Source organism: Dermacentor silvarum, chromosome 2 (assembly GCF_013339745.2).
Source record: "Dermacentor silvarum isolate Dsil-2018 chromosome 2, BIME_Dsil_1.4, whole genome shotgun sequence".
NCBI lineage: Eukaryota > Metazoa > Arthropoda > Arachnida > Ixodida > Ixodidae > Dermacentor > Dermacentor silvarum.
In genome coordinates, this window is record NC_051155.1 from 28,530,849 (window position 1) to 28,544,498 (window position 13,650).

The following is a 13,650-nucleotide window of genomic DNA, read 5'->3' on the forward strand; positions in this document are numbered from 1 at the left end:
TTTCTAACATTGAAGTGGCTAAAACGTCGGCAATTGTTCATTCATGTCATCAAGAAAATTGCCGGTCACTAATTGAAAACTTTGTCACTATAAACAGACAAGAAAGTCACTAAATTTATGACAAAATTGCTAAAGTGTGAACACTCATTACTGACAGTTAAATTGGACAGTATAGAAGGCCCTAGCAAATGCGGGATAATGCATGTGGCGGAAGGTGAAACTTGCTTTGGACTGCCCGGCGACAGCCTCCTATGCAATGCAGGCGTGCAAGGCACATCCCACAGGCGGCTCACACCGCATTGAACCGTACTCCTCCCCCACCCCGGTAGATACACCTATTAGCCCCGAGAATGACCTTCAGGGCCACTGCAAGCGGCGCTCGCGTGACGTCATGGCATGGACTCGCGCCTGTCGTCTGCTGCCGTTCGGGCACTGTCCAAGCTAAGGTCCCTGTAGTCCGAGCACCTTCTGCAGTGTTTCCGTTTGTTCGCTGTCGTTCCCTGTGCTTGTATACTTATGATTGTCATCTCAAATATTCATTCATGCAAACTTATTCAAAGAGCTTATTTCTAGACGACAATTTATTTCTCAAGGGCAACTGCTGCCCTTGAGCCAGCCGAAGGAGCTCAGACCAGCCCATTGCGTGTTTTTCATGCGCGGATCTAGACTTTGCAGATTGAGGGACTAATAAAAAAGCATAAATAGCACGTGACTAATAAAAGCATAAACACATAAACATGGCACATAAGAATCCAGTTAGGATACTATACCTGCAGTGGTACAACGAGCATGTCACTATGTCTGCTACATATGACTGCTACATTTACCTTGATTTTAACCCATTAAAACGTGTTTGCTTATGACGAGTAGCTCATGGTATAATATCTAATTTTTCATTTCTTCACAGAAACACTCGGCAGTAACACGAGGACCTGACACTGCAGTTTAGATTCATAGATTCAACCAGCACCACTTGTTCCTTTAACTGCTTCTCAAAATTAGGCCGTTCTTCACCGGTTAAATTCAAGTGGCGGTAATTTGAAATAAATCTAATGGAGGCTTACAGCTATTTGCAGAATATGCAAAGGAATGTACCAATATTTATTCACTGTTCTGTGCTACACGTTCAACTCACTTGTGGAATTTACTGCTGCTTGTTTCTTGAGGAACAGACATCACGAATGTGTCTGGCGAACTGACCCAGGCTGCTCTGCCCAAATGTTTAGTGAAATGTCCGGACCGTATGGTCCGGACATTTCACTCTGGACCATACGGCCGGACCGTTTGGCTCCGGTTGCACGGTAGGAGATTGGCAAGGGTCCGTATGGCTTCAGCTAGAAAGAAGCCGAAGCCTCATTCATTATCAGTATGAGGCTTATTGAATATATTATTATTCCCCTGTGGAGGTCAAAAATCAAGTGAATTTATTTGAGGCTTGTGGTGTCTTCTCTATGACACGGGTATGTGAGGTTCTCTTTTATGTACTCACGAAGCGAATAGTTCTCATTTTGTGTAGTTAAACAATGCAGGATCGAGACATACCTTAGGCATTGCAATTGGCGCTTAAAGAACTGCTTCATGGTTTCAATTTGAACTGATGGGTTTGCGAATAGTGCGTGTCTCGCCATAACAACAGTCAGTAGATTTAGTTGCGTAAGGGCTGTGCCATGATGTTGATAAAGGCAACTGAGGGTCACTATGAAATATTTTCTCGTGTGCACTTGATAGGCTCGCGATCTTAACCACGAAACTGTTCTTTAAGGTGATTGCTGTTATGGTATTCATGAAGTATATACATACTATACGTGACGCACCGTTGTGTTAACAGCCATGAGCAATGCGTTTTCTGGGTGCCCATTGCGTGTTTGAATAACGGTGAAAGTATTAGCAAATGTTTTCATGCAAAATGCGCTGCCTAACTCTTCCTTTTACGCATCGCTCATGGAAAGTATCCATATTTGACTAGAACAACTCACCATAGTAATAAGAATCATCATAAACGATTCGCTGTGCAGTTTCCTTCGAACATGCATTTCTAATATTGACATCAAATACCTATGCCAAGATTTTTCTTCCTTGTAAAATGCAATGTCTCTCACTAAGGGAATGTTAAGTTTTTTGCGAAGCATCATACACAACTTCGTGTGTTGAAATTGCAGACATTCTTTTTACACAATGTTCATGGACAGACACTGCGCATATACGCATTGCAAAACCAGTTGACCTCTTCAATGCTACACAGCTTGCGATATCCACGCCCCAAATTTTCACGACTCGCTGTTTTGACGAAGAAAGTGCCGTTCAGGGATGACAGTAAAAAGAAGCCAGCATATCCTTCAAAAAGTACGGCTCGAACCACCAATACCCCAAGCATGCACCAAGGGAACGAGCGTGCGCAGCTGCCGAGCGTGCGCAGCTGCCGAGCGAGCGCAGCTGCCGAGCGAGCACTGTCCTGTCCATGACGTCACTCGTAGAGGGCGCCACTCCAACTTCTCGCTGCTAATAGTAACAACCGTAATATCTGTTGTACAACCGTAATATCAACCGTAAGTCCATTGCTCAAATAAGAGCACCAGGTGCAAATTCTTCCAGCTAAGCTGTTGGCTCGTTCGTGCTGAAATTTCGCAGCAAGGTGTAGTTGCCAACGAAAAAAAAAAATGTAGGTTTTTGCTGCAATGGATTACAATAGCAGGCACAATCTGTCATTGTTATGGCGAAACGCGGCACACCCAGCAGTACAGCCAGAATTGCAAAGAAACAGGACAGGCGGCCGACCAAGGTGAAAAAATTACTGAAAGCTCATTTCAGCTCCCAAAGTGGCGGCCACACATTAAGTTCCTAATTTTTCAATCTTACTCATTGTCTGTCTTGTTTCTTCAAGAGCCATTTGTACCTAGCGCTCCTGCTTGCGTGACATTTGCTATATATTCAAGCAAACATGGGGCCCTTTTCGTGTCAGGTGGTCACCTTGACCACCTTCCTTCTCCATTGTCCACCTAGCAGAAATCGCAAAGACCAACGTGCCAATGCTGTTACTGATGACGCTGCAGATGGCCGTGGTGTGGGGCTGGCTGCCTGCACGCATCACCATGCTGCAGCCAGAAGTGATCTACTCCACCAACGAGCACGGCTGCAGCCTGACCAACTTCTTCTTCCACACGGACACGTGGGAGCCCACGCTGCTGCTGATACTGACAACACGTGAGGAGCGCTTTGGCGCCTACTGCTCCACCCGGTGGCAGGAGCGCAACCAGACGTACTTTGGCACGGGCGAGACCTTCCTCTTCACCTTTGTGCCCGAGCCACGACGATACGCCTGGGTTGGCGCCGACTCAGCCGAGGACGTGCCCCATTCATCCAGCCTGTTCATTTCGGCCAACCCGCACATGATCCAAATCGGAGGAGGGTAGGCACACACTGTGGCTACGTGACTTTGCGTGGCAACTTGTCTACGGCCTAAGCATGGCTTATCTGAGCCACAGGTTTGCTATCAGAATGCTCATCTGTTTGACAGAATTAGGTAGTTTAGACATTGCGCTCCCCTTCCCCCAGCAACGGGGTTAAAGACTAATGGGACGTGGCATTGAAAGGAAGGGAAAATGAATCTGGGTATATAATTAATGTTCATTGCGTTAAACAAGCAGCTGCTGCCTTGAGGCGTAAAAGCTACAGATTCCAACCTTGAGCTGTGTGTTCACAATGCCACTGACTGCGCTGCTGTTCTGCTTTATTATTTATTTACCGATACTGTGAACCTTTTGCACAGGCCCAAACACGATGTGGGTTGTAAAAATGTACACGAGCATTGGAATAACAGGGGAAAAAAGGATCAAAAAGAAAAAGTTAGTGACGTTTCACTTCGTGAACGCTGGTTACGCGCAGGCATATGGACGCCACGAACACGCAAAGCGAGCACCGCGCCGTCGTAGCATTGCAACAGAAAGGGCACGAACGTAGCGATTCTCTTCTCCACCTCCAGGCACCTTCCTCCACCGGCGCTCGCTTCCCTCGCGGTGACAACATAATCTCACCAATTTGACTGACAGGGGGGGGAGGTGCTTGCATATAGATAAAACACTACCATACAAAAACACTGCCATTCGACACAACAAGAAAGTTTCTTTGTTTCCCCTGAATCAAGAAGGAATAACGAAAGGCACCATAACAATCACAATATTAGTCGTGTGACATTACTGTAGTTACCATTACTACATTACTGTAGTTTTCAGTGCGTTGGAGTAGGTACCTTGCAAATCATAAAGTATAACATACAAATACACGCGTACCATGACCCAAGCATCCATTGTACGCATTATATTGTGAAGTAAACGCTCAAAAACTCATGTGCAACCAGAATATGGCTCCAATTTTTCAACAAAGCCATCCACAGAATCCGATTCAACAATTTCCTTTGGCAATATGCATTGCAGATTTCGATTGCCAATGGAAAAAATGAATGCTTGAGCGTGTCATAGTGTGTGAGATACTGCCTGATGTGTTTATGATGACAGGTTCTGACGGAGTGTCGATGCGGTGTCCACACCTAATCTCGCTTATTTGTATTACTATTGTCATGACGTAGCATAAAAAGAAACTTCATGACAGCAACACAACGCCGGCAAACAAAGGTAGGCAGTGCTGCTTGGTTTCTAAGCGCACTTACACTGTCGTGTCAAGAATATTTAGAGTATACAAATTGCAACGCTTTATTTTGGATACTTTCTCATTTCTGTGCAAGTCCTTTTCGGTATGGGTTCCACACTATGCTACCACACTCAAGAATCAGCCTTACTAAAGTTTTATATGCCTTTAATTTCACATAGAATGGTACATGTGTTATCTTTGTGAGTTTCTCTTTTCAATACGCCTAAGATGTTCATTGAAGACGAGTGGCACATACCCAGTGCTCCAAATCGGCTTGAAAGAGTTTTTTCAAACAGCGGTACCTACCCAGTCCCGCTTCTACGGTGACCCATGAGGGTGTGAAAGAGCTTCGTTGGCGAGCGGCACGTATGCACGCATTGCCACGTACTCGGTTACCCAAGTTAGTCTGATGGTTGGCTTCGAACCCTCTCGCCTCAGCACAGCAGGCCGATGCGCTACCCATTCGACCATGGAGTACCCAGTGACCCAGGTACACGGGAAAACGGTTAGCTAGAAACTTACGTAAATGCACACACATCCCCCGGAAAGCGCATGAAGTAGTAGCCAAAAAAATATAGTTTCTACTTTGCAACAGACAGAATTGCTTTTTGAGAGTTTTCTGGAGTTTAATTTTATGCAGAATACCTTGGTGAAGTGATATTTTTGTTTTCTTTAAACTAAGAATTTCAATTTTTCATTTCAGTTGTAAGTACACATGTAGTGATCATATAGGATATCTTTTTTTAATTGATAAACTTGGGAATATAACAAATAGCTCCTCGGTTGCACAACCTGATGTGATAGTGTATATAACATGCAAGAAAGAGGCAAAGTGCCTTATAATTTTTGAACAATCGGTTTTGTTTGTTAATAACCATAGTCCATTACACGACATCCAGTGGTATTTAGTGCAGAAACTTAAGTTATTATATGATAAACGATTATCGAACAAGTGCATCAACAGCTTAATCTGAACATTGAGAGCAAGTTCGATAGCTTGATTGTGATGCAGTCTGAATTGTTATGCCAGGAAAAAGCTTCGCATGAGCATCAACCCGACCCTCCGCAGCAGTTAGCTTTAATCGTTTCCTGGTTCAACATAGTGTGCGCAAGCAGCCGTATTCTTTTTTATATATGCTGGGAACAGCACCCAGAACCAAAGTGCCTGGCTGGCCCAGCTTTCTTTCGGAAAGAGTCCCATCGAGCATGCTCAATAAAGTATCAGAAAGGTTTTTGACATTCCCCGCCCTGACAGCCACCGTGTCACAAGACATGAGCACGTGAAGGAGATTGGCAAGACCAGCAGCGAGCTCAATTTCCTGTCAATTTCTTTTCTGCTTTTATTGCAATAGCTTTTACACAAACACTCGAGGCATGTTTGCACCATTGCGGCGCATGCCGGGGAGTGCGTTTGGCTGCCAAAAATGAAGCGCAGCACCACCAACGCTCGTCTCCATTGGCTTGGTGACTGAGCCAGGACAATGTTCTGCCTTCCACTGTTGGCAAGTGCATTGGGCGCAACTATAGTGTAAGCACACTAGCATTGGCAGTTACGCAAGAAATTGGCAGGTTTTTTTTTTTTTTCCAGGTAAAACTGACAGTTTTTTTTCATACAGTGCAACTTGTCAGTATGCTTCCTCACAAACCAACCCTACTTGCCATATCACTAGGCTATGATTAAAGCACCATTTTGTAATGTTGGCTTTCAGTGAAATTTATCTTGTGCATGATGTAGCTACCAGCAATGCCTCAGTGTAGAAGAGTGACATTGCTTGACACTGAAATGTTTTACATCCTGTAATTCCACTTGACAAAGCTACACATTTCGAATTTAACACCACCATGAAGCATGTCTTTTCAAAAATGTCTTTTTTTTTTTCCACGGGCACTCTTGCTTTGTTGATTGAGCCAATTGATGCATATTGAAAGTTAGTTACTGCAGCTCGACAGTTTTATGAAAATATGGCGTGAATAACAGCCACACTGAATGGTATTTATGCAGGAACGGAATGGGGCTGTACTTGGACGAGTCCATGGAGAATGGTCGCTCCGAGCATTGCGACACTTTTGACAACAGATCACTGGCCAGCAGCGATGACTTCGTCGTGCGCATTTTGGAAGTCGTCGGCTTTGCCTGATTTCCACTCGCCCATCTCATCCACGTTGTCACCGCAGCGTCCAGCAGCCTGCTTTGGACCTTTCATTTTAGCGTACTTTGTTACAACCTGTGCCGTTTTATCGCTTTTATTGCCATTGCATTTCATTCGTTTTATAAGCGTTTCTTCGCTGTGTGATCAGATCATGCGTGGCCACAACATGCTCGCTATTTTAGCATGAAAACGTACGAGCTCAAGACATCTTTTTCTTTTTGATTTGGAGGCATGTTCATCTCTCATTGTTCTTTACCAATATTGGTCCACCCTGAGTCAATCGCAGGCTCAGGACGCTGGCTGTGATCACCTGCCTGAGTCATATTCTCATGTGTTCCTATTTATGCTTTGCAGTGTCCATTTTGCTAGGCTAAGATAGTGCATTCTCATTTTGCTTAGGTGTATAGAAAAAGGTATACATTCCCAGAATGGGTTTTGACAGCACAATCTCATCTGTTTTAACGTAGGATGCTTGTGTACGTACCCTGAAGTCCATTCTTGCTTATGTTTTATTTATGATGCTTGTCATTTATACAACCCTCAAGTCTACAAACCTGTTATGTTTTACCCGTTTACCACAATAGACTGTGCCTTATTCGAAATAAGGAGTCACAAAATCGTAGTTGGGTGTATGGATATACCGTGCCACATTTTACGATGCTTGGCATGTACTGTGTTTTCGACGTAGTGCTGAATAGCTAGAAACATATACAATAAACTTTGCGCTTGAGATGTGTTCTGTTCAACTAGGAATGCACGCTCATGTGGTGCTTGCACATTGCCACCCATGCAACATGAGCACATTATTGCATCGACCTTTCATCCAAGGTAAGGTAGCAACCCCCGCTGTAATGATGGCAAGGGACAAATTTAGTATATAAATTGTGCAGTACTCATTTGGAACACCATGTATACGACTGTCTATTGTCGGAAGACTTTCTAGTACTACTGTTACCAGCATTTCACATAAAATAAAATTAAGACAGCTTGTTCATTTATTTCTGGCCATAAGAACTGGATTAATTAGATGTACGGTAATTTGTAATAATTGATATGCTGAACTATCCACAACTGGCTCTCTCCAGCGTATAAACGCTCGTATGGACTCTACATTGGGATACTGTAGAAAATTATTTCGGGCTTTGTGGCGTTAAAATTCAGCCCAGAACTCCCCAAGTGCTTGCTTGACCTTGTCCGCGTGAGACTCAAAGCCTGATGCACATGTTAAAGATCTGCAACATGCCAGCGTAGAACTCGTTACGATTCCGCGCGAGACGCGCGATAACGTGTTGGAAATAGTGTAGACTTTATCGTCACTGCACGACTAGTGCCAATCGCCGTGTAATAATCGCGGGTAGCACTTTGGGTGCGACAAACCGCCGTCGCAGAGAGATGTTGCGCGCACACACTTGCGCTTTAACTTTATATAAGATAACACGCCAGCCAATACTACATATCGTGTGGCGGCTGGCCAATGGCAGACCGCGTAGCTAGTAACGTTCTTTTAAGTGCCTGAATACGCGCGCAGTTATACATTGATTACATACGAGCTGAGCTACATCTGGGAAAGCGGCGTTAATTATCTCGCCTGAAAGTCTCCCAGCAGTACTCTGCCACTGGAAAACGTTTGCACACGGCAGGATAGAGAAACACGAAAATAAAGCGGTTGTAACGGGCAGAAAAACACGTATTTATTTACACACTAAGCACAAACTATTAACATCTCACTGCAAGCACTAAGCACGCAGTTTCGCTTCACTTAATTGTCCTTGGGAGGCTCGGTGGGAGCAGACTTCTCGATGGGCACTTCCTTCGGCTCGGGCAGCGCGCGAGGAGCCTCGATGCACAGCGATCCGTCGGCGAGCAACAGGGAACGCACCGTGTCCGGGTCGACGTCTTCGGGCAGTGTCACGGTGTGCGAGAACTCGCGCAAGTACGTCGAGTTGCCCTCCTTGACTTCGGAGCGTGCGCGCACAGTCAGCTGGTTGCCCGAGAGGGAAACCTTCACGTCCTCCGGCCTGAACTTGCTCACGTCCAGCTGCACCTGAAACTTGTCGCCCGAGCCGGCCTCGACGGGGACGTCGCGTGAACGCAGCCAGCGAAACGCCGGCCCGAACGCGCCCGAACGGTCCAGGTCGCGGAAGGTGCGCGACATCTCGTGCTCGAAGTGGCGCAGCTGCCGGTCCATCTCGCCGAAGACGTCGCCGACGGTGACCGGGTAGCGTCTCCACAGGTTCCGCCGCGAGCAGGCCATCACGGCACGCCGGCATGGCACGAGAGAGAATCGCGTAAACATTGGGGCAGCCATGTCTAGCGAAGTCCGGGTCGGCAGCAGCGTACACGCACTAACGACACGGAAAACTGAACGACTGATCGACGCACGCTCCGGCACAATATTTATACCTTGTTATTGTCACGTGATTGTTCGTTACGTCAGCGTTGCGGACGAATAAGAGTGCTCCTCGACAAAGGCGCGATTGGTTACTAGCGTTCACGTGACCAAAGACGAATATAAAATGAGGCGCGAAAATTCGAGTTTCTTCTAGAACGTTCTAGCGAAGTGATGACACCGGTGCAGGTTATTGCACCATGCAGACGTCCTTTTCGAGAAGAATGCATGGACGTATATGACGAATGACGTGTATGAACCGACACTAAAGCTGTCATTCAAGGCATATATAGGCGCCAAAAACTGCCATTTCGGCACGTATATGTTTAATAAGAACTAGCGCCCCTTTGCATCTCAGGATAAATTCTAAGGAATACAGCCCAGTAAACCCCTGTTCTGTGAATTTCATTTTATTTTCCCGATAAAACGGAATGAGGCAAACTTAGTGCGAATAGACACCATGGAAAAAGTTGTGAAAGCTGTGACAAACAATCATCTCAAAATTTTCGTGTGGCGCTCTTTTTCACTGAGTTTGTTTGAGCGCGCGCGGAAAGGATCGCATAATATCCACCGAAGAAATTGTACTTCGGAAAGTTCAATTATCTACCGTACGCCCACTGGAATTCCAGATTTTTCGCCGGTCAGAACCGCTTACACTTCTTTGAGTACCGAAAACCAAGTATTTTTATCTGATTCAGATCGAAGTTTCGAGCTTTATCAGGTCCATCCAGGATGGTGGATAACCTTTCCTGACAGTCCAAAATAAGCCCCACATTCCGGGTCAGAGTTCGCGCCCAAGTATTGATCAAGTCACCTCCAAGAGTATCGCGACCGAGCGCTATAATTTGAGCCATTTTCGCAGCGATTCTCTCGTCTGCTGTGCTGCAAAGCCTTTACGCCGAAATGCTTAAGTGGTAATTAATAATCGGCTGCCTCCAGCCAAGATCCCCAGCGGGTGATAACATAAAGAAAGTAAGGCTAGGACAAAACATGGAAAAATTGTTAGGCTCTGAAAATTCAATATATAGCCACCTACAACCACATAAGCACGGTAATTATATAGGCACAATAAAAGTGTCACTAAAATGTCTCTAGACCCGTAGTTCGTGCGTAGGTATTAATTATAGGCATGAAGGACGTTAGGAAAAAATAGGCATTTTGCGTGAAGTTCTGGTCTCTACTGACAACTCCAGCAACTTTTCAAACGGGTACGCCACACCTCAACAGTAGCGAAGAAACCCAGGACAAACTATGGCATGCACACTATATCTAATATGAAACCGTGCGTTTATATGTAATACGTACCCTAACATTGTTGATTTCGCTAGAGATTGTAGAACTATTCGCCAATTTAAACACTTCGTAGGGAACATGTTTCTTTCGTCTGATCTGGATGTGCTCTATAAATGTTAATGCAACAGTTAAGGATGCTTGGTTGTTGCATTGGTGATGTAATAATTAAATTCTTTAAATGTTACTTTTACGTTATAGTGATGTATTAACTCGTTTGTATGTTATTTTAGAAGCAACTTGTGTTCTGCAGTGTGTTAAAATATTGTTTTATATGTAGTTTTGAAATGTCTGTTTTACAAACTGCTTTTGTAACTTGCAAATTCCGCTATCTCTGCTACCCCAACTAGACAAGGCCTAATGAGGAGGTTTAAGCCCTCCTTTTGCCTTACCTTGCGGGCAAACCTTGTACCTGTTATGCCCGAATAAATTTTAAAAAAATGTCTTGAGGGACGTACTGTAGTCTGCTGCGATTATACTTACGTACGATGGGCCATAACGAAGCTTATGACTTATGCCTCGTTTATCGCATATGTTACATTTATCGTACTTTTGGTACTGTATGTGTACCGATGGATGATTTAATTGTAATAACCAAAGGCCTCAAACAGGCACCAGCTAGAATTAGCCCAAACCACTATCATGCTCCAAGTTTACAAACGCAAATTTCCGTGTCTGGAAAATATGTATATATGATACAATAATAATAATAATAATAATAATAATAATAATAATAATAATAATAATAATAATAATAATAATAATAATAATAATAATAATAATAATAATAATAATAATAATGCCAAAGCGCAATAGAAACTGTTATCAAACGCTTTCGGGCGTTGACAGGCAGTCGAGCGTAATCTAAATTGCGCTGTTTAGCTATACCATTTTAAAATTATAACGTCGCAACTACAGTGCATGCAAACTTGGCTCAGATTTGAACCTTTAGTTTCCATAATTCTTGCAATTATTCTTTCTTTCAGAAGCATTAAATGTTTTACTTATTTAAATGCTTCTGTGGCTCATTTACATTCGGAAGTGACTTAAAAACGTTCTCCTTCGCGCTTCAAGGTTGTTAGTTATGGTGTGACCAAATATATATACATAGCCCGCTATCAAGTCATCGTGCACGCATGTATGTACATGCACGTGCGCCTGCACGAGGCAGTATATGTGCAGTGTGCTCCTAATTTTTCAGTAGGCCTTCCGGCAGGCATATTGAATTAACGAAAGCTTTAATTGTATAAGAAAACACGCAAAGTACGATGTGCACATGACGTGTTTCTTTTTTATTTAGCCCATACGGATTTTTTAGAAATCATCTGTGGCAGCTAGACGAAACAATTCTGGTCATTAATTGAGCTGGAATACTCAGAGGCGCCACATTTCTTGCACGAAAAATCGGAATACATAACCAAGGAAAGTTCTGAGCTTAAATTTTAAATGACTAGTTAATCTACAGCACATATTCAATGTAGGAATTGTAGCCGGTGAGTTTGCGAGACATATCCACTCGTGACGAATTATAAGGATCACTCTGGTTTCGAGATATTCATTCCCAAAGTGTGCCACGAAATAGATGTTCGCTCCAGTTACTTTTGTGCTTCAATGCATAAAACAGCGGTTTTTGCCGCAAGTTTCACGGCGCACTTTTAGAAACCCGTGCGATCCTTAGAATTTGTTACAAGTGAATATTTCTTGGAATCTCACCGGCTACAATTCGTGCATTGCAGCACATGTTCCGTTACTGAATGAATTAGAAAGTTAATTAGTATTTTTTGTTAATTAGTAGAATATACCTTTCTATTACTCGAGTATAATTAATGTCCGCAGCTTCGAGTAATCCAGTTGAAGGCCTACGTACAATTACGCTATCTGCCGCAGGCGATTTTTAACAATTATCTATGGTCTATAAACAGACAACCTGTCAGTATAGCTCGCATTATAATTTTGAACAAATGAGAAAGCATAAGTCTGTCCTAGGGAAACTCGAAAGTAAATCTTCTGCTGATGGGATCACAACTATTCATGTGTGGGCCACACACGCACACACACACAAAAAAAAAAAAAAAAAAAAAGTCCAGATACAATATCCATGGGACGTACGTCCATCCTTGGCAGAATATCAGAAAGTGGACACCCGGCGGATGACCTATATAGTATTTGTCTCCAAATCGGTGCACGGATATTGGGACACGATTTGGAGATGTCCCGCGGACGAGGTGTCTTCACTGGGCAGATGCCATCATTGTGCATGGTTCGTCCGCACTTCAATGTAGTTGCCGACAGCTTATGGGAGTCGACCAGGTAGCGATAGGTTAATAGACGTCCGGAACACGTAGCAGGCAAGTAAAGATGAAGTTATTTATTGAATGACGTCGAACGCGCAAAATAAGTGAAAAAAAAAAAAAAAAAAAAAAAAAGAAGCCGAAGAAACCAAATTTCTGCTAAGTTTGAACTAGAGTGTTCTAGAATATGGTTTAAAGCCGACCAAATATAGTTGCCATATTGAGCCGACCATGCATACAGTTTAGTGATCGAGTGAAAATGTGATCATTGTTCCCGAGGCAAAACCTGCACCTGCAACACTCCGCGCGCTGCGCTAAACTGACGCGTTGTCTGCTCTCGTCAAAGCAGCGACAGCCCAGGCTCAAGGGACAACGATCCTGGACTTCTCGGAACGGTTGTTACAAAAAGTTTCGATTCGGTTCCAAGATGGCAAAGAATGTATGTTCGGTTCCGGTTCAGATCACAATAGCGGTTTAAATCCGCTTTTCGGTTCGACACCCTGCTGGACCTCAACTCCACCCTTTTATGGTATTACAACCATGGAGAAAGAAAAAAAAAAAAAAAAAACCTCCGTAATTACAACGTTAGCTCATGCCGTGTAGCATGGATGTAAAAGTTTTTTTCCTTCCTCCATGCCGTGTAGCAGCCGACAAACGAATCTGTGAGGTGACGTCATCAAAAATTTAAAAGCGATTGAAGCACCACTACAGATTGAGCTCGGGTCCTTCTCAAACTAAGTAATTTAACAGAACTTTTTCTAAAATAAGAGCGAAATTTTGTTTTATGTAAACTGTGTTTTTACTTAGTGCCGGTAGTTTTGACTTACTGTTGACACCTGTAAATTTGGAAATATTTCTAACAAGAGAGTAGCGCCACCACTACATC

General features: G+C 43.8%; 2 protein-coding genes across 11 annotated transcripts in view; one reads left to right on the plus strand and one right to left on the minus strand.

The window, feature by feature from the left end:
* LOC119441386 (GTPase-activating protein skywalker) overlaps positions 1–7,505 on the plus strand; it is a 55,998-nt gene extending 48,493 nt beyond the window's left edge. For all 10 annotated transcript variants that reach the window (XM_037706003.2, XM_049661209.1, XM_037706005.2 and 7 more), the window contains 2 exons: positions 3,051–3,406; positions 6,647–7,505. In XM_037706003.2, the coding sequence (XP_037561931.1) occupies positions 3,051–3,406; positions 6,647–6,782 (492 nt within the window). In that variant the 3' untranslated portion in view covers positions 6,783–7,505. The remainder of the gene's footprint in view (positions 1–3,050; positions 3,407–6,646) is intronic.
* A 955-nt stretch (positions 7,506–8,460) lies between these two features.
* On the minus strand, positions 8,461–9,168 carry LOC119441390 (heat shock protein hsp-16.2). The gene has a single exon (XM_037706012.2). It carries the CDS (start codon positions 9,100–9,102, stop codon positions 8,554–8,556), a length of 549 nt encoding a protein of 182 aa, XP_037561940.1. The 5' UTR covers positions 9,103–9,168; the 3' UTR covers positions 8,461–8,553.
* Positions 9,169–13,650: the final 4,482 nt, after the last annotated feature.

Excerpts from the sequence above, each read along its gene's own strand:
- LOC119441390 (XM_037706012.2), bottom strand. The coding sequence starts at position 9,102 with ATGGCTGCCCCAATGTTTACGCGATTCTCTCTCGTGCCATGCCGGCGT.